Source organism: Leopardus geoffroyi, chromosome E2, assembly GCF_018350155.1.
Source record: "Leopardus geoffroyi isolate Oge1 chromosome E2, O.geoffroyi_Oge1_pat1.0, whole genome shotgun sequence".
In the NCBI taxonomy this organism is placed as follows: domain Eukaryota; kingdom Metazoa; phylum Chordata; class Mammalia; order Carnivora; family Felidae; genus Leopardus; species Leopardus geoffroyi.
In genome coordinates, this window is record NC_059335.1 from 22,969,249 (window position 1) to 22,988,214 (window position 18,966).

Below are 18,966 nucleotides of genomic sequence, written 5' to 3' on the forward strand. Positions count from 1 at the left end.
GTTTATTCCCACAACCAAGGTGGACAGCAAGAGTTGGCTATCTGGCTCAGAGGAAGTGAAGCTGGGATCTGGCTGGGAGGAGACCTTTCCTTTGCACACTGTGCGTTCTGCTCGGGGCTGAATTATCTTAATAATAAAGGAAAGGAAGACTTCATGCTATGTAAATAAACCCCAAATTCGGCCATTATTCATTTTTATTGAAATGGCATGCAAATTACTTAAACTTAGCAGAAAGCAGCCCGGTGAAAACAAGGGGCATCGGGGGCCGGTCACATTCGTTGCAAATCCACACACGACGTTCCACTAGCCCTTAATTACTTGCCCGTGCACACCGGCGGGGCTGCGCCCTTTGTCTCGCTCGTTTTGCTGCCGGTGCTAGCGACTGGGACTCCCTCCCCCGCCCGGAGCAGATGGGCCCAGGGCCTTTGTTTTCTGGGTGAAGCAACGCGGCCGCCGCGCAAGCCTGGCCTCCGGGGCTGCCCGAGCAGGGGTCCCCGCAAGCCTGGCCCCCGGGACTGCCGAGCAGGGGTCCCCGCTGAGGTCTCTGCGCTCTCTGCGCTCCCTGCGCCGTGGCCTTCCCCTGATTGTCTGCCGCATTATTGGAAGCCTCTTTGCTCCCATTGTGTGGGCGCTGTAATCTCTGAGGTTCCTGGAGTTATTTTGAGGAGCTTACTTGAGAGCAATCCCTTGGCTCGCTCAGATCACTCTCCACGCTGCCGGCTCTGGCAGAGCGGCCACCATGCGCGGGCCTCTGATCCCCAGGACTGGCCTGGTGTGCCGCAGGCCCTGCTGCCCACGACCTGGGCTGGCTCCTGCCTGGGGCTCCGCTAGCAAAGCTGATGGCGACTGAAAAAGAAAATCCTGCAGTGAGGATTTCGACCAAGGGAGGGGCAGCAAGTACTTAAGCCGGGACACCTGCTGGAAGCTGGGAGGTGGCCGAAGGAGGGGGCCCCTGGTAGAAAGGGCTATTGGGGGGGTAGTGGGTGTCCTCTCCGCATCACTGAATTCCTGACCCACGGAAATTGCCAGAGATGATACAGGTTTATCTCCCCCGACCTTCACCCAGAAGTCCCCGTTATCAGGGCCTGAGTACTGAGGTGAACAGAACATCATTAACTGCGCTCCTCCTCCCTCACCCCCTTCCAGTGGATAAGCATCCATGGGATCAGAGGGTATCTGCTTTCATAGCAGAGAAGCGGCTTGCGGAAAGGAATGTATGCCAATGGGATCCCTTTTTCCACTGGTTTCCATCCTGAAGTCAGGCACATGCTCCCCCAGGGCAACTGAAATTTTGCAGTGGATGGCCAGCTGTGGGTTAGGAATGGGGATAGGGAGAAGCTGAGACCCCAGGTAGTGCCAATGCTGCTGTGAATTCCAAGGCACCCCTCTTTTGGGAGCTCCAGCTATGGGATTATTTTCGTGTTGGAGAATTCCAGGGCCATTCTCCTCTCTTTCTCCATATTCATAACTTCTCTGTTTTACCCCCCTCAGCCTCTCCCTGCCTTCCAAGGCACTCAGCACCTTCCACAGCAGGAGCCTCCATCCTGTCCCTGCCATGAGAACAGAGGCCTAGAGGCCAGGAAGTTTGGGGTTTTGTGCTGATTCTGTGACTAACAGTGTAACCATGGAGAGTCCTTTCCCCTCTCTATTTCTTGGGGAGCCTAAGAAATCATCTGGAGACCAGGGTGCCTAGAAGCTTTGAACTCTCTCTAAAGGCTGTGACTGGGGGGTCTCCACTTTTCCCAGGGCCCAGGAGATGTCCCCCACATCAGTAGTTCTGGACTCTAAGCTGAGAGTGTGTTTCACCAGGGACGTGTGGAAATGGTGGCTAGTCTCAGAACTGGTTCTCATAGGGCTGGAGTGCTGTGGGTAGGTATTTGGGAACTTTTCATGGTCCTTAAATCCCTTCATTGTGGAGAGGTCCACTGGGCTTAAAGTTAGATTTAATGTCCAAGATTTGAGGACCATCCTTTTCCTGGAGGCTGTGACTTCCTGGCAGCTAAGATCATTGTGGTGGAATCAATGAACATGCTTCCAGATCCCGGCCTGGCCTCCAGCAGCTGGGGGTCTGAGGCCAGTGAAGTAACCAGGAAAAAGTCCTGCCACCCCCTCCCCTCCACTCTTCTCCCCTCTGGGCTGCCATCCGAAATATGATATTACTTAACTGAACTGTGCTTGAAGCTTCAAGGTCTCTATTGTATTCTAACATTATTTACTCCTTCTCAAACTATTGTTTATTGGGTTCATTTAATTCAAGGGCTCTAGGTATTTCTTCAGCAGTAATAAAAAAAAAAATCAGTGCTAGGCACTGAATGGTGTGCCTACCCCCGCCCCCGCCCCCAATTCGTGTTGAAGCCTGAAACCCCAGTGTGACTGCCTTTGGGGAGGAGCCTATAAGGAGGTAATTAAGGTTCAGTGAGGTCTTAAGGGTGGAGCCCTGATGTGATAGGATTAGTGTTCTCATAAGAAGAGACACCAGAGACTTGGATCCCCGCTCCCTGCCACAGACACAAAGAAGAGGCCATCGCCAAGGTGGAAGGCCTGCAAACCAAAAGATCTCTGAATGAAACCTGCCTTCCCAGCACCCTGATCTTGGGCTCACAGGCTCCAGAACTGCGGGGCATGTCGTGTAAGTCCCCCAGTCTTCGGTGACTTGTTACGGCAGTCTGAGCAGACTAAAGCATGTGTGGTTACGACAATGTATCTGACATGTTGAAGAAACTCTGTGCACCAGAAACTGACAACAGACACACAAACGCCAGGGGTCACTTAGTCACAGTCTGTACTGCAGCAAAACAACCTCCCCAAACCCTCCAAACCATCCACGTTCTGCCACGGAACAAAAGCCCAAACACATCAACGTTTAAAACAAAACCCAAAAAACAACTAAAGCGGCATTAAAGTAAAAACTACTTGGGAGAAAGAATTTCCATCCTATGAGCAATTTGAAATAAAAACTTCAGACTCATAATAGTGACTCTACCATCATTTTCTGTAATAAAACATCTATTATAACAGATATGGCAATACAATAAAAGTCCTATTGTTCCGGAAACTGTATTATAACTGAAACAGGATAATTATAGAAATACTTGCATGAGAATTGCATGTTCAACAGAACCATTGAAAATCACTCTTCTCACACTGAAAATAAGTCTTCCAGGTACAGAGAACTCTTCAGTGAGATCTGAAATAGAAGGCAACGTGGCCTTTTTTTTTTTTTTCTTTCAAATCTTTTATAGCAGCATAACCTTCCAAAGCCCCCTCAGGGCCATCTGTAACGTCTCCAAGGGCCTACCCGGCTCTGAGTTCCACACTTTATTTGGAAAACTAAAATCTGATGGTAGATTTTGAAGTAGGGCATCTCTCTATTCTTTCCACAGACAGATTTTAGGGTGAATCTCAGTTCTATCAAGTTCATTTTGTAAATTCTAACTTAGAATTTCTAGCTTCTAGAGCAGCGGACCCCTGGAACATTCTGCAGAGATCCAATCATTTTTTGAAGGCATTGCTGGCACTGCGGCTCTCCCAGCCTTGTGGTTGACACGGGGGCTCTTGGCTCTGTTCCTCCTGAAGTCCTCACAGCAGCCCTTCGGTGTTGAGCAAGGATTCTTCTCATTTAGTACCTGAGGAACCTGGGAACTGTCTGGATGGGAGCAGGGGCAGGGGATTTGTCTGGAAACTGCATTTGCACCATAAGCACGCTGTTTTTCCTTAGCTTGCCTATTTATTTGATGTGGCTTTGGGGAAACTGACAAAAATTACAGAGGAGTAGGAGGCCAGAGGGCCTGTGAGCCATCCCTTGTCACCTGACTACTGACTTCTGATGCTCCCTCCCCGTAACCTGGCACTTGCAGGGCTGGAAACTGGAGGAAATTCACAGAACCATGATGGTGGCTGAGGGACCAAGGGAGTGTGTGGGGAGGAAATAACAACAACAACAACAACAACAACAACAACAACAACACATACTCAGCACCATGGCAAATAAGTAGACAGGTGCTGAGTGATGACTGAAGGGACATGATAGCCATCTACAGATATCTGAAGGATGTAAACACCAAGGAAGAAGATGAATTAATTATTTAGAGGCACAGTGATGAAGCTGTGGACCAGCTCCGTTACCAGCCCCCAAACCACCTTGCCCACAACAGTCCTTTCAGAATTAAGCTCCCCCAAGACCAAAGACAGGCAGCCTGATGGTCCCTCTGCACACAACAACTGTGATACAAGGCATGGGCCGAGGCTCCTACTTTCATTGTGCCAGCATGTACCATGTGTGTACTCAGATGCTTATCATCACGGCTGCCATTTGTTGAATACCTGGTGTTTTGCGTTGAATTGTGTCACCCCGAAGACTTTGTAGTCCTACCCCCAAAACTTGTAAATGTGACCTTATTTGAAAATAGAGTCTTTGAAGATGTCATCAAGTTCAGATGAGATCTTTAGGGTGGGCCTTTAATCCAATATGAAGAGGGAAGTTGGGGCACAGGCACAGACACACAGGGAGAATACCACGTGATGACAGATGCAGGGCACAGCTGCAAACCCACGAATGCTGAGGGCGGACAGCCACACCAGAAGCTGGGAAGAGGCCAGGAGTGATGTCCCCCACAGACTTCAGAGGGAGCTTGGACCTGCCCACACGTTGGACTGCTCTCCGAAACGGAGACAATAAATTTCTGTTTTAAGACACCCACTTTGTGGTGCTTTGTTATAGGGCCCTACCTGCTACAGCAGTGTGATGAGTATTTCCCATATGAAAGGAATGGCTTGCATCTTAGGGAGAAGGCTGGGGGCAAGGGATACCCCCTCCATCCCAAGGGCCAAGGAAGGAAGGGTGTCCTAGGCCCACCATATGGGGTTGGAATCCCTCCTGACCCAAAACCCTGGCTCTATGGTTGCAAGTCTGGATCAAGATCCCTGGGAATCCCTAAGCACAAGACTATGGCACCTCCTTAGAGGTAATCTAAAATAGAAAGAAGGCTCAGTTGGTGGAGCATGTGACTCTTGATCTCGGGGTTGAGTTCAAGCTCCATGTTGGGTGTAGAGATCACTTAAAAAACATAAGAAATAAAAATTAAAAATGAATAAAAAACAAAAAGAACACTGGAAGATTTTAGTGTTCAAAATGACATCAAGTTTACTCATATGCTTTGATTAAGAGGTTGCAGGGGTTTATGTGTGTGTGACCTGTATATGGAATTGTCCAGCTCTGGGTCTGGGTTTTTTTTTTATCCTAAAAAAGCCATAAAAGGTAGGAGCTGGCTAACTCGAACTCTAGAAAAGTTGGGGTGGGGGGAAAGGTGCTGACTTCAGGGGGCCCCATGGCCCTCAGGCTGCACTCCTTCACATCCATCCCCTGCCCTCTACCCCATTTTAGATGGACCTTGCACCTTGCACCTTCCTCAAGCCCAGAGAGTCCTCCTGGGGATCGTGTCTCCCTTTGGCCCCTGATTCAGGATCTCTGACTCTCTGGCCTAGGGACATTTCTCCCTCCCCTCAGTGGTCATGGAGACAGCCCAGCAACCTTGGGGAGCCAAAGATGCTAAGTTAACATTTGGTGAATGTGTGGATCATAGTCTGAAGCCGGCTTTATGAATGCAGACCAGCATGCTTTGGGATTCTTGCACCCTTCTGGAAAATGGTGGATTGCAAAGGCATGGGGTGGAATCAGATTTCCTGCCTCTCTGGGCACATGAGGCTCACATTTGGGACTCTGGAAATGTTTTTCACGAGAATAATCTTGATCCCTATACATTTCCTCCTTTACTCTTCAGTAGTATCCTATGGGACAGGGACTATCATTGTTGTCATTTCCCAAATGAGGAAACTGAGGCATAGAGAAGTTGAATGACTTTCCCAAGGTCACCCAGCCAGATCTTAGGACTGTAAGCATTATGAGAGCACTATCTGTATGCTGGGCCAGGGCACAGTCACCATGATGGCGACCCTGCTGTGCACCTCCTTCACAGGACCGACTCTACAGGAGGCCCAGATGACACTATGAGACTGTGGAATCATCTGTTACATTTATGGGCTTCTGTGTGTGCACCCACTCATATCAGAATGAAGGTGCCAGGTTGCTGATAGGTGCAAAGTTTGCGGGACTTCTTACAGTTCACCTTCTCTTCTCAAGAGGGTCCTGACCTTGAAGCTTCTTTCCCTTCCAGCATCTTTCCTGCCTACCAGTACTCCCCTTACCACCTCTGAGGAAGGAGTCAGTAGCCCAATTCTTTAATGAGCCACCAGAGGGAGCTGCCTGCAGAGAAACTAGAGAATCTCCCCCAGGTCGGGGCCTGGAGATGATTGAGCTATTCTTAGCCTCAGTTAACTTTCATTGTTGAATGTCACCCAAACTCAACAAAAGCTCCTACTCAGAAATGGATGGGGTTATTTCACTGTGGCCAGGGAACCCTGGTTAATGCTCAAGGCCCTTTCTCACAGGAGGACAGAAGGGAAACGGAAGTAACAAAAATGATGATAGATGATAGTTATAGAGTACAAAGTTTCAATTCTGCAAGATAAATACATGCTAGGAATCCATGCAGCATACTGCCTACAGCTGATAATATTGTATCATACACTAAATGTATACTAAAGAGGGTAAATCTTACGTTAAGTGTTCTCAACACTCTCTCTCTCTCTCTCTCTCTCTCACACACACACACACATGATAATAGTAATAATAAAGAGAGTGGGAAAAAACTTCTGAAGTGATTGATATGTTTATGGTATAGATTGTGATGATGGTCTCACAGGTATATGCTTATCCCCCAACTCATTGGCTTATATACCTTAATACGTACAGCTTTTTTAAGTCAGCAAATATATATACCTTTTTTTTAAAATACCTTATTGGGGCATGTATATACTATAGTATATATGTCTGTTTAAATATATGGTATATATATATATATATGCATATGTGTTTATATCTGTGTGTGTACATACATGGTATTTATATGTGTATATATGCGTGTATATATGTGGTATATACATATGTGTGTACTTTCCCACTCAAAAGAGGAAAAAGAAGAAAAGGAAACAAGATGACTGGTGGTGTAAAAGAGGCCTATCCTCCGGGTGTCTACAGTACCCTGGAAAGCCAGGCTAAGTGCTGGGTTCAGCAAGGTCTTCGAGCCAGGTGGACCCAGGTTAGAGTCTGAACCCTGACACACCCTACCTGGGTGGCCTTGGGCAGACAGACCTCTCCATACCTGGCTTCTCCTATCTGTAATATGGCAGTGGCAACCATGCCTAGGTGACAGGACTACTGCCAGGAAGGATTAAGTGGTATAGTCCACGGAAAGCCACCAGAGCCTTTTTCAGATTTGAAATGGTTCAAGGCCAGCCCTTGTGAGCGCGTGTGTAGGAGGACGGGGGTGGGGGAGGGGGTGGGGGGAATCTCCTCCATACTCTCTCGGAAGTATCCCTGCACCCCCTCCCCACCTCTGCCCCCTCCCAACAGTCTCCCCAACCTCAGCTTTGTCCTGGAAGCTGGACGTCCCCCTTCCCTTGGAACCCTGGGAGTAAAGCCAGCGTTTAGCCTTTCAACCCCCCAGACCCAGAGGCGTCTGGTGCCAGCACCGGCCTCCAGCTTATGTTGGACTTTGGCCCATACATTCACCGAACATTAATTTAGTACCTTTGGCTTCCCGTGGTTGCTGGGCTTCCCGTGGTTCCCATGATCGCTGAGGGGAGGGAGGATAGTCCCTAGGCCTGAGGGTCAGAGATCCTGAATCAAAGGTCAAAGGGAAAGAGGATCCCAGGAAGCCTTTCCGGGCTTGAGGGAGTTGCAAGGTGCCAAGCGCATCTAAAACGTGTGCGGGCTGGGGTAGAGGACAGGGGATGGACGCGCTGGAGCGCAGCTTGGGGACCACGGTGACTTCAGCCTGCACGGCCCAGCCTGACGGAGGCCTGGGCCCGGAGGAGGAGGAGGGGCGCCGCCTGCGCCCTCGGGCTCCGCGGCGAGCCTGGGCCCGGCCGGCTGCGGGAGCGCGGCGCTACGCGGCGCCGGGGTGAGTGGCGGCCGGAAGGCCCCCCGTGCGGGCGAGCCGGAAGGCGGGAGGGCGGAGCCGGGGCCGCCGCGGGTGCCGGGGGACGCTCGGCGGCGCGGGACTCGGGTCGCGCGGGTCTGGGGCTCCCGGCGGCGACGCGGGCGGCGGGCCGCCTCCCAGCGGGGGGAAGGGCCTCCGTGCGCCGGCGTCGCGCGGGGTGAGGCCGGGCGCCCAGGAGGTGGGGCCGGGAGGCCTGCGGGCTGCCGGGCCTAGCCTGTCACGTTGCTAGGGTATTCATTTTCCATACGAAGACACTGAGGCACGGAGAGGCTGACGTCACATCAGAAGTAAGCAGTAGCAGCAGAGCTGGGTTTAGAACCCGGGCTGCCAGACTGGGGGGGTGGGGGGGGGCTCGTACGCAGCGGTGCGCCACGCAATGACCCGGGTTTGTGTGCGACCTCCTCAGTTACCCACGTGTATGTGTCCTCCTCAGTAACCCGGTGGGTGGGTATCACCCTCCTCAGTGTCCCAGGTGCGGGGGCGGGGGGGGGGGTGGGGGTGGTCAGGACGGAGTCCTAGTTAGGATACCGGGTGAGTCAGCACGCCTGGACTCGCCCTATGGGGACCGTTTAGAGATGACCCGAATGGATGTCAATGATTTAGGAGGGGCGAATTAGTTTGGTGAGGACAGGTGGCTTCTTTAGCCTTGAAAAAAGGAAACAGACTTTGAGAGGCTGCACAGCAGCCTGTTCATGGGCCAGGTAGGTAGGTAGGTAGGTAAGGTCACTCTGCCCGGGCCTGTGACAGAGAGAAGGCAGTACCTGCTTTGCTCTGACCTCCGTGGTACAAGAAGATAGGCCAGGGCGGCTTGCTCTTTTGATGTTTGTTTTTCTTTTTTTTTTTTTTTTAAGTTTATTTATTTATTTTGAGAGAGAAAGAGCATGAGCGGTGGAGGGGAAGAGGGAAAGGGCGCGTCAGAGAATCCCAAGCAGGCTCTGCACTGACAGTGTGAAGCCCCATTGGGGGCTGGAACTCAGGAACCGCCAGATCATGGCCCGAGCCGAAGTCAAGAGCTGGACGCTTGCCCACGGAGCCACCCAGGCGCCCTGCTCTTTCTATTTTTTATGAGAAATTTGAAATCAGATGTATGTGAAATCAGATCTCTTAATACTGGCAACCAGCTGAGTTTTTAAAAAGTCTATGGGCGGGGTGCCTGGGTGGCTCAGTCGGTTAAGCGGCCAACTTCGGCTCAGGTCATGATCTTTCGGTTCGTGGGTTCAAGCCCCACGTCAGGCTCTGTGCTGACAGCTCAGAGCCTGGAGCCTGTTTCGGATTCTGTGTCTCCCTCTCTCTGACCCTCCCCCGTTCATGCTCTGTCTTTATCTGTCTCAAAAATAAATAAACGTTGGGGCACCTGGGTGGCGCAGTCGGTTAAGCGTCCGACTTCAGCCAGGTCACGATCTCGCTGTCCGGGAGTTCGAGCCCCGCGTCAGGCTCTGGGCTGATGGCTCAGAGCCTGGAGCCTGTTTCCGATTCTGTATCTCCCTCTCTCTCTGCCCCTCCCCCGTTCATGCTCTGTCTCTGTCCCAAAAATAAATAAACGTTGAAAAAAATAAATAAACGTTAAAAAAAAAATTAAAAAAAAAAAAAGTCTATGAGCTAATCTGACAATGCTGGTGGGATCCAGGAGTAGCCCTGGCCCCAGGGCATACAGAGGTGGGAAGACCAGGTTTGCAGGAGCCAGTGCATACAGTGGCAGTTGACGACTTCCAACAGTCGAGTAGAAAGTACTGAAGATTGCAGGTGAGCAAGATCTCTGTTTGAGTCCTTAGGGGCTTGCTTTTCTAATTTTTTGTTTTTTGTTTTTTAAACAGGGTGCATGGAGGTCTGTGTTAGCGCTGAAGCCCTCCTCTCTCTCCTGTCTCACAATCTGGTCCGTCTCAAAAAGCCGCGCTGCAGTCTCAGGGATGGGCTCATCTCCCTCTTTCCCAGAACCTTGCTGTAATCAGCAGACCAGCCTGGTGCGTGGAGAAAACCAGGGCTGCAAGTTGGCATTTGCCTTCCCTGTGGCTGGCAGATGGGCTTTCTGTGACCAGAACCTGTTTTGTGGACAAATCTGATTCTGAAATAGGTGTGATATGGGAGGGGAGGCCCCATTCCCACCCTCTGAGGTCTGTCCCCATCAGAGTACTCTTCCTCCCTCCTCCCTCCTCCCTCCTTCCTCGCTTCCCTGTTGCTTACAGACAAAGGCAAGCTTGGAGTGGGAGAAGGAGCAGGACTGCTTCCTCCCTCAATCTGGCAAGCCTGGAGAAGTCAGGAGGCTGAGCTTTTTAGCAAGGACTCAGGAGATGGGGTTACAAACCTTTCTTCCACAAGAGTCTATTGATGCTCTAGCTTCTAAAATGATTCCTGCAAGGAAATTAAGCCAGCTTTCTCTTGGATTGAGGCAGCCACAGTGCCACTGCTTTCTGTGGTGTAGAGCTATTGAGCCCAGCCAGAGTTGGGCCACTTCTTCCCCTGCCCTCCCACACACCGTGACACCTGCTGGTCCTCCAGTTCTGCAGAGCCCTGGGCCTGTGCCTTGTGCTGGTCTGCCTGGGCAAAGTGGAGGTTGAGAACAGCACTTGCACAATGATGCCTTATGAGCCCCTGTGGGTTTATATAAAGTCAATCAGAGCAGGTCGGAAGCTAGGGTTTTTTTGATGGACAATAGAGCATGATGTGGCTGTTTCCTGCCTCGTTTACATGCGTTTTCTTGCTGTGCAGAAACGGTTTCGAGAGTGCAGATCATAATGCTGCAGAAAACCTGTTTTAGGAGTGGTGTCTGGGCAGAGTGCACTGGCCAGGAGGCCAGCCTTGCAGACCACCCTTGGGGTCTTCATGTGCCCGGAAATGGGAAGCTCACTGCAGCTTCCAGAGGGGCTTTCCTAGGACGGGAGCTTTGTCTCCCTTTCCCCAGCATAATTGACTGATAAAAAGCTAGATATAAACCAGATATAAAGTATACAATGATTAGACGTTCTACAGGAGGGTTTTTAGCTTTTTGAAAGGCTTGACCATGAAATTAAATGCCTTTGGTTATCAATATTTGAAATAAATGAGCATTTGAAATAAAACTCATTTTGTTTTCATAGCTTCACAGGACCATGGCTACTGGGTGAATCAAGTCCCACCCTCCATCTCCTCATGTTTTAGTGACTTCTGCTGTGTGCAGTCCCTTAGCTCTTGTAATGCTATTTTACTCTTGTGACACTTGTGAGTGGACAAGTCTTGACCCTCAAGTGGGCTGCCTTCCAGGGAGGAGAAGGCAGCATGTACTCTGTGAGAGGCTGCCAGTAGTGAGCAAAGGTGCCTGGAAGCTGGGAGGTGCCTTGATGGGTCCAGGACACATGCAGCCAAAGCAGGAACGGGCATCCTGACTTCTCCTCCAGTCCCTCGAGCGGCCCTTCAGGGCCTGCCCCTCATTGCCTCTATACCCCACTTGGTCAAACAGACCCATTCGGGGGATGCTTGTTTGCAGTTTCTGAACTTGAGGACTAAGTAAGAGATGTCAGATGTCCCGGGTCACGCTCTCTTAGGGTCTTGCTGTCCAAAGTGGGGTTAGAAGACCAGCTGGAGGCTTGTTCGAAATGCACAATCTCAGCCCACTCCTACTGGCTGTACTTAGCAAGGTCGTCAGTGGTTCCTGTGCACTGAGGAGAATCACTGATCTCAAGAATATTGCAGGGACCAGAGCACAGGAGACTTCTTACCTCTCTGGGGACTGCACAGAAGTTCTGAAACCTGACTGTGGTGATCCAGCAGGCCCACAGACTTCGTTCTAAGGGCTCAAATTGCTCTCCCAGGGTTGGGAGGGTAATTTTACATTAGAGGCTGGTTCTGGATTATCCTTGGGTCAAAAAGAAGATGTAACCAAAAGATATTGAGCAACAGGGTCTGCCCCAAACTTTGCAAGTTCCTTTAGCAACATTCCCTTAGCAAATGTGTCAGCTCTGAGTGAAAACGGGAGTGATGGAAAGGAAGTGCCCACTGAGTCTTGCGTTCAGCTGAAGCGGGAAGGAGAAGCACCAGCTCGGGCCGCTTTGATTTTAGCCCCCAGCCCAGGCAGGTGGCCCATCAGTGTAGTGGCTCTCCATTCACGCCCACCCTGGGTCAGAGCCCACCCTGCCCTTGCCCTGCCTGCCTGCCAGTTTCCCCCAGTATGGCAAACAATTTCCTGACCTCAGAGAAGTTTTCTAAGGTCATTGTTCCAAAGGCCCATCTGTCTCTGTCCAAACATATGCAACCCCCTGGAATTCTTTGGTTTATTTTATTCTCTGATTGTTTCATATTACCATGTCATCCTGTCTCTGTCTTTGATACCCCACATGCAGAACCGGATTGGGTTTAGGAGTGGTGTGTGTCAGTAACAGAATGTCCATTTGTTTATTTATTTTTTACATTTTATTTATTTTTAAGAGAGAGAGAGAGGGGCACAGCACAAGTGGGGGAGGGGCAGAGAGAGAGGGAGACACAGAATGGGAAGCAGGCTCCAGGCTCTGAGCTGTCAGCACAGAGCCCGATGCGGGGCTCGAACTCACAAACCATGAGGTCATGACCTGAGCCCAAGTCAGACGCTTAACCAACTGAGCCACCCAGGCGCCCCCAGAATGTCCATTTAGAGCCATCATGTCTGAGGGCCTGCAGTATTCCAGACTCACACTGGCCACTTTGCATCCATTCTACTTCTACCTTTCAAGAATCCAGCTTGTAGGTGGTTTGTCTCCATATTACAGGTGAGGAATGTGACGGTCTGCTCAGGGTCATGCAGCGGGCAAGTGCGGGCACAAGGCCGGTGTGGTCTCACAGCCCAACACTTTCCCCTTTACTGGCTTGGCATGAGCTCAGTTGCACTGTCACACAAAAGAGGACTCGAGGCCAGGACTTTCTGCACCCTGCCAGGCTTTGCACACTGGGGATGCCTGAGCCAGCAGGACGGTCACTGATGCAAGAGAGGTCAGTCTTGCCTCACTTGTGGTGAACCGGTAGAGCCTGCAGTTGGGGTTGCTCCTTAATCTGTCCTAAGTCAGAAGTTAAGCAGAGAGAGAAGAAGACCTTTCACCCATTCTGCTGATTCTGTTTGCTTGTTAACTCAATGCTACCCTGCTTTGTCTGTGACGACTTTTCACGTGACGGAGTGCTGTCGGTCGTGCGTATGGTGGAGCTACTGTTCTCTACTGAAAAATGAGGACTCTTCCTCAAAACTCTAGGGAGAGTAACATTTGGGTGGAAATACACTGACACCCATTGAAAGTCTCCCTCTGAAATGCTTCCTTTGAGGCTTGCCGAGATGCCCGTCGTGGTAGGAGACATCATGAAGCTGCTCTGCTCCATTTCCGAGGAGAGGAAAATGAAGGCGGCCGTCAAGCACTCTGGGAGGGGCGCCCTGGTCACAGGGGCCGTGGCCTTCGTCGGAGGCCTGGTTGGAGGTCCACCCGGACTAGCTGTTGGTAAGCGTGAATCCCTTGCAGGGGCAGCCAGCCTGGTGGGTGTTGTGAAAAAGGCCTTTGAGACCACAGAGACCTCATAAAGGTCTCTGTCCCGTGTGAGATGTTCAGTCAAGTTGCTTCTGTGAAATGATCTCTGTGTACATAATGTATCCTATTGAAAACACAGCTTCTGAGTGTGAATGTCTCAGAAGTGCAGGGCGTTCTTGGAAATGGCATGTGTCATGCAGACCTGGGGGATGCCTCTCCCCGCAGGGGTGTGTCCTAGAGTCTGAAGATATCGGGGTGTCCTGGGTCCCTTGGATAGTCTCCTAACCCCGTCACCATTGCATATCACTGCAGAAGGGAACCAGGGAGGAGGCTGGGATTTGCTGAGCACCTGCTAGGAGCACATGCTGTCTGGCCATTTTACATAAGCCCATTCAGAGAGACTGCCCCATTCTGAAAGCAAACAATCTAATGCAGAAACAGCAATAAACTATGCTAGAGTGGCCATCCCTGCCCCTTTCTTTTGCCACCTGCTTCTATTTGAAAGCCAGTTTCTGGCAATGAATGGAGGTTTGGCTGATTTTCCCATCATTCCTTGGAGATAGGATGAGGTTGCTTCCTTTGGCTTAGGAATAGGAAGGAAGAATTCCTGTGTGGCCTGAACCGTGGGCTAGGGTGGCATTAGTGAGCTGGCTGCTGTGTGGGCCTGACTTGAGGAGGGGCTGGATTATGCCTCCCTTGAGGTGCCTCAGATGGACCCTGAAACATAGGGGCATTGGCTAAAGACATGGTCTGCTGCATTGGGTTCAGTGAATACTCAACTGAATGCCTGCCTTGTGCTGGGGAGGCTGTGCTGGGGACATCGGAGAGCTCAGAGTCTGGTGGAAATCCTGTCTGTACACGAGTATAGGCTGGAGAGGTGACTGTGTGTCTGCCAGGTTGGCTTCTGTTTCCCAGCTCCCCAGCATGGCTTCCTGCTCTGTTCTGCCTTTCTATAGCAGGATGGGCATATCCGAGGACATTTCATGAAGCTGAGATCACACTGGGGAGTAAATCAGCACGTGGGTGGCCCCAGACCTTCCACATGTACATTTCCCTTTCCAAACTGTGAATTAGTGAGTCCTGACTTCAGCTTCTCACCATCCCAGAAGCAGCCAGTGAGGGCAGAGACCAGGCCATTGCCTCTTTCCTCAGCGACATTCTGTATCTTTGTCCCACCCCATCTAGTGCACTCAGGGGCGGTCCTGATAGGATCGTTTATCATATAGCTGTTCTCAGATGCCATTGTGGGAGCATATATTTTATTCAGATTATGTAAAAGCTGGTGGAGAACAGGATGTCTGCAAAGAGAACCCGGGGGATTCGCTACTTGCAGCCCCTGCTCGTGGGCGGGAGTATCATTTTACCCAGAAAACAAAGGAATTTTCTCTTCTCCAAAGAGTTAGTAATTTGCTGGTCGATATTCCTGGCGACTTTTTGCATTAAGTGCTGCTCTAAATCAAATATTGATGTTCTCATAAAGGTTTAGTGCAGATGTGTGCAACTCTTGTCGACTCTAAGCACTTCACGGGTGTCATGGGGAAAAGTTCAGTAAAACTTGTAAATTACTGATTTTCCCTCCCTAGAATCCTCCCTGTCTTAGGAGCAGAAGGGGAGCCTGCCCAGGGGCAGTGCTGAGGCTCCAGGACTCGATGTTGGCCTGGTCTCTGTCTCAGGGGAGGGTGTGCTTCTTGAGAGGGTGCAGGTTTACGGCGTGTGTGTAGGGTCCAGCCTACATATGGGTCCTCCTTGGCCCGGGGCTGTATTCTTTCAGATAAACCTCTTATTTGGGAGCAGTAGTAGATGTACAGAGAAGTTGGCAGGACCACGCAGAGAATTCCTGTATATCCCTCACCCAGTTTCTGTTCCCCTAACATTAACGTCTTGTATTACAATGATACGTTTGTCAAAACTAAGAAGCCAACACTGATACCTGACTATTAGCTATTCTCCAGACTTTATTTGGATTTTGGCAGTTTTTGCATTAATGAACTTTTCCTGTCCCCAAATCCAGCTCAAGATATCACACTGCATTTAATCCTCATGTCTCCTTAGTCTCCCCTGGTCTGTGACAGTTTCTCAGACTTTGCTTGTCTTTCACAGCCTGGGTAGCTTTGAGGAATATTGGTCAGGTATTTGTAGAATGCCTCTCTGTTTGGGTCTGCCTGATGACTTTCTCGTGATTAGCCTGGGGTCATGGACCATGGAAGGAGGTGGTGTGCCTATTTCATAGTGTCATTTCAGGGACACGTGACACCCACAGGACCTCCCTGGTGACACCCACCTTGCTCACCTGGTTAAGGTGGTATTCGCCAGGTTTCTCCACTGTGAAGTTACCGTTTCCCATTTCCATGCTCTGCTCTACTCGTTGGAAGAGAGTTGTCATGTCCAGCTAGCTGGGCTGCATATTTTGAATACCTGATCATTGATATTTGAAAATCATGGGACCTTTTGAAGATACAAATCTAGCATTCTGTGCAGTACCAATGGGTTGGCAAGGGGTAGCCACGGCCCATTTAGACAGGGAAACAGCTCCCTGTCACCCACAGGCTCACCCAGCCTTCCTCATTCCTCTCAGCCCCCTGCCTGGCCCCTGAAGGCACTAGGGTTTGAGACCTCTGCCCTAGGGTGCCTTTCTGTAACAAACCTGCATCCCTCTTGATTAGACAGGACTTTCCGTTGACATAAGGACATCAAGTCCCCAAATCGTGCGCCTTAAATTTGATCATAAATTTACATTTAAAAACACTGATTATGCCCTTTTGGGGCCGCTGAAAAAGAAATAGGTGAGTAAGTTAAATCTGATATTTATCATCCTACAACTCTGGAGGGGTTGCATTAAAAATAGTTGTTTCAAGAGTAAAGGTCTCCTTATCTGTCCCCAGGGTCCTTTAAGCACATGATTTCACTAGAAATTTCCAAAGTTCAGGGGCAAAGAGCATATTAGACACTCAATGGAGAAAACTCTGCCTCACCACTGAGATAATTCTCCTTGAAAATGCACTTGATCCCAGCTCTCTCCTTTCAGATGAGAGAGATTTTTGTGGGAAGCATGGGAGCCTTTGGCCCCTGGAAAAGATTGTAGTTAGCACAGCTATGAGGTGGGAGACGCTTCGTGCAGAGCTTAAGGAAGGGCATGCTTGGGTGTCAATTATACGGACCCAAATGGACTAAAGACCACATAAACCTCTGCCCCCCGCACTGTGGGGTAGAGCGGGCACAGAGCCGAGCCCGTTCTGGCCCTCCCTGAATGTGTCTACTCGTCATGGTGGTGGACGTGCTCTCTGCAAGAACCTGAGACCGTCATTTACGATTACGGCCCAACTAATTAAGCCTTCCCTTGTTTTCTAGGGGGGGCCGTCGGGGGTCTATTAGGTGCATGGATGACAAGCGGACAGTTTAAGCCAATTCCTCAGATCCTAATGGAGCTGCCACCCGCTGAGCAGCAAAAGCTCTTTAATCAAGCCACCGCCATCGTCAGGCACCTGGAGTGGATGGACGCCGTGCAGCTGACCACGCTGGTCATGGGCAGTGAGGCCCTGCAGCAGCAACTGCTGGCGATGCTGGTGAACTATGTCACCAAGGAGCTCCAGGCCGAAGTTCAGTACGATGACTAGGTCGTTCCTCCTGGGACGCAGGGGTCTCGTGTACGTGATTCAGACCCACAGAAGGGGACAGGGGGTTTGGGAAAGCCCCACATCATCAGTGTGTTACCTTGCGTGGAATGAAAGCTGCTGGAGAGGTTACTGCGGCGCGGTATCATGCTCTGGAGATTATTTATGAAGACGTCGTGTTTTGGGGTCGTGTGCACTAATATGCACTGACCACCCTGTGGCTGGAAGGCTGGTGAAGAGCGACATCAGTGACAGCTTCCCGGGTCCACTGTTATTCACAAGGCAGTGTGGCGGAAGGCCCTTGTGTTCCACCTCCCCACCTGTGAAGGAGTCCTGTCCTAAGCACCTGTTAGAGGACGCCTGTCCTAAGTACCTGTTACGGGACCTGTTTCTCCCCTGGGGCCCTGGGTCTCAGGACCTGGGAGCTGGCCCATGAGGGAATCACATTTCCCTCATGTGCCCCTTCCCTGGCCAGTGACTTCCAAGTGTCCCTTCCATGGAGGGGCGGTCGGCATGTTGAGTGAAGCCACAACATCAAGGCCCCCAGCCCTTCTCCCACGTGGCATACCTCGGCTCTCACCGTCCCAGGGGCTTACTCTCCCCATCTGAAAAGTCGTGGTAGTTCTTGAGGTTTGCTTTTCAAATTAAGTACTTTCAGTAAAAAGTGTTGCTCTTTCTGAATTGATAGAATCTAGGAAATGCGTCCACCCTAAATTCTCCCTTAATACTATATTCACTTTGTTTTCGGAACCGTAACTTGACTAGGTGTTATCAAATTGCAATAAATGTTTTCTGAACAGGCCTCTTCTCACATATTTTGTGTAAAGCATTTCTAACACCCAGAGTCGTACACCTGGAGTGCAAGGGAATGCTGGATTTGTGGCTCTAAAGGATGACAGAAGCCTCTCAAGTCCAGTGCCTGAGACCCAGTTTTCCAGGTTTCCTGCTTCAGCCTCCCTGTGCTGCCATGTGTGCACCCTGCCCTGAGCCTCCCCTACTCCCCTGGCACCTGCAGAATGCCCCTTAGGTCTCCAGGCCCTGGGCAGGACAGCAACTTGGGGCTCTCTCTGATGGGAAACGGCACGGGCCTCCCTGGGGGTACGGAGGAGGCCCTCCTGCTAAGGAGAACCAGTGTTCCAGCTCTTCCATTGGTGTAAAGGAAACTTCAGGGTGAATTAGAACCCACGCTGATTAAGGAAGGATTGAGCCTGTATCTCACAGAAAAGGTGCTCTTTAGCTGGCCTCAGCTAATACAAGTTAGGTGCCCTGGCACAGGCCACACCCCTGGAACTGATTAAGCCACTGGTCATTGATGTGCTGTTTGAGTTAATGGGGTGCAGGTAGGAGGCCATTTGGATGGTTCTTCTAACTCATAGAGGGTGATTGGGAAGTTGGGGGAAGCCTCACCCATGCATTACTTATGTTTTGGGTGGGCCTGACTCTCCCAGGCCCAGGGGACACAGGGGTCCTAGGTAAGAAGCCCTATACTGATGTCCACTGAAGTGCCCCTCTGGCCTGCCTGCCTTGATTCCTTGGAAAAACACTGGCCCAAGTGTTGGGTGACCAATTATGGGTCAGATGGAGCAGGCCTTGCTGAATGAAGTCACCCTTGACTAGCCGGGTGCTGGAGTGACCCATACTGGACTTTGGGCCCAAGAGGGCAGACCAGACCTTGAGTCCTGTCTTCCATAGGAAGTAAAAGCACTTTCCCTTCAGGATTTCCTTTCGGCTCCTATGGTGTTAGTATTCTTATTTCTGTGTCTTCCATGAAAAAGTCTTCATTTATTTATTTTTCAATAGGTAACACCAACCTGGTACAAACCTTAGAAGACGTCAGAC

General features: G+C 50.7%; 1 protein-coding gene and 1 long non-coding RNA gene across 8 annotated transcripts; one reads left to right on the forward strand and one right to left on the reverse strand.

The window, feature by feature from the left end:
• Positions 1–161: 161 nt before the first annotated feature.
• LOC123579079 lies at positions 162–7,762 on the reverse strand. The gene is made up of 2 exons (XR_006702614.1): positions 7,649–7,762; positions 162–846 (listed from the first exon to the last, which is right to left on the reverse strand). It is a non-coding gene; the product is annotated as an uncharacterized LOC123579079 (long non-coding RNA).
• Positions 7,705–17,929, forward strand: CE2H19orf12 (chromosome E2 C19orf12 homolog). Of its 7 annotated transcripts, none has more exons than XM_045442608.1 (4): positions 7,912–8,021; positions 9,875–10,131; positions 13,320–13,489; positions 16,865–17,929. In XM_045442608.1, the coding sequence occupies exons 3-4, from the start codon at positions 13,330–13,332 to the stop codon at positions 17,128–17,130; spliced, it is 426 nt and encodes a 141-aa protein (XP_045298564.1). In that variant the 5' UTR covers positions 7,912–8,021; positions 9,875–10,131; positions 13,320–13,329; the 3' UTR covers positions 17,131–17,929. The 7 variants fall into 7 exon arrangements, with proteins under 7 accessions (XP_045298560.1, XP_045298564.1, XP_045298567.1 ...); XM_045442611.1 differs by having other exon boundaries at positions 7,925–8,021; positions 9,875–9,885; XM_045442606.1 differs by lacking the exon at positions 7,912–8,021 and adding an exon at positions 8,073–8,347.
• Positions 17,930–18,966: the final 1,037 nt, after the last annotated feature.

Bases quoted from the DNA above. Each gene is read 5' to 3' on its own strand.
- CE2H19orf12 (XM_045442604.1), top strand. From the start codon at position 7,852: ATGGACGCGCTGGAGCGCAGCTTGGGGACCACGGTGACTTCAGCCTGC. The intron at 8,022-13,319 runs GTGAGTGGCGGC...GCTTCCTTTGAG, and splicing joins CGGCGCTACGCGGCGCCGGG to GCTTGCCGAGATGCCCGTCG. The intron at 13,490-16,864 runs GTAAGCGTGAAT...CTTGTTTTCTAG, and splicing joins TCCACCCGGACTAGCTGTTG to GGGGGGCCGTCGGGGGTCTA.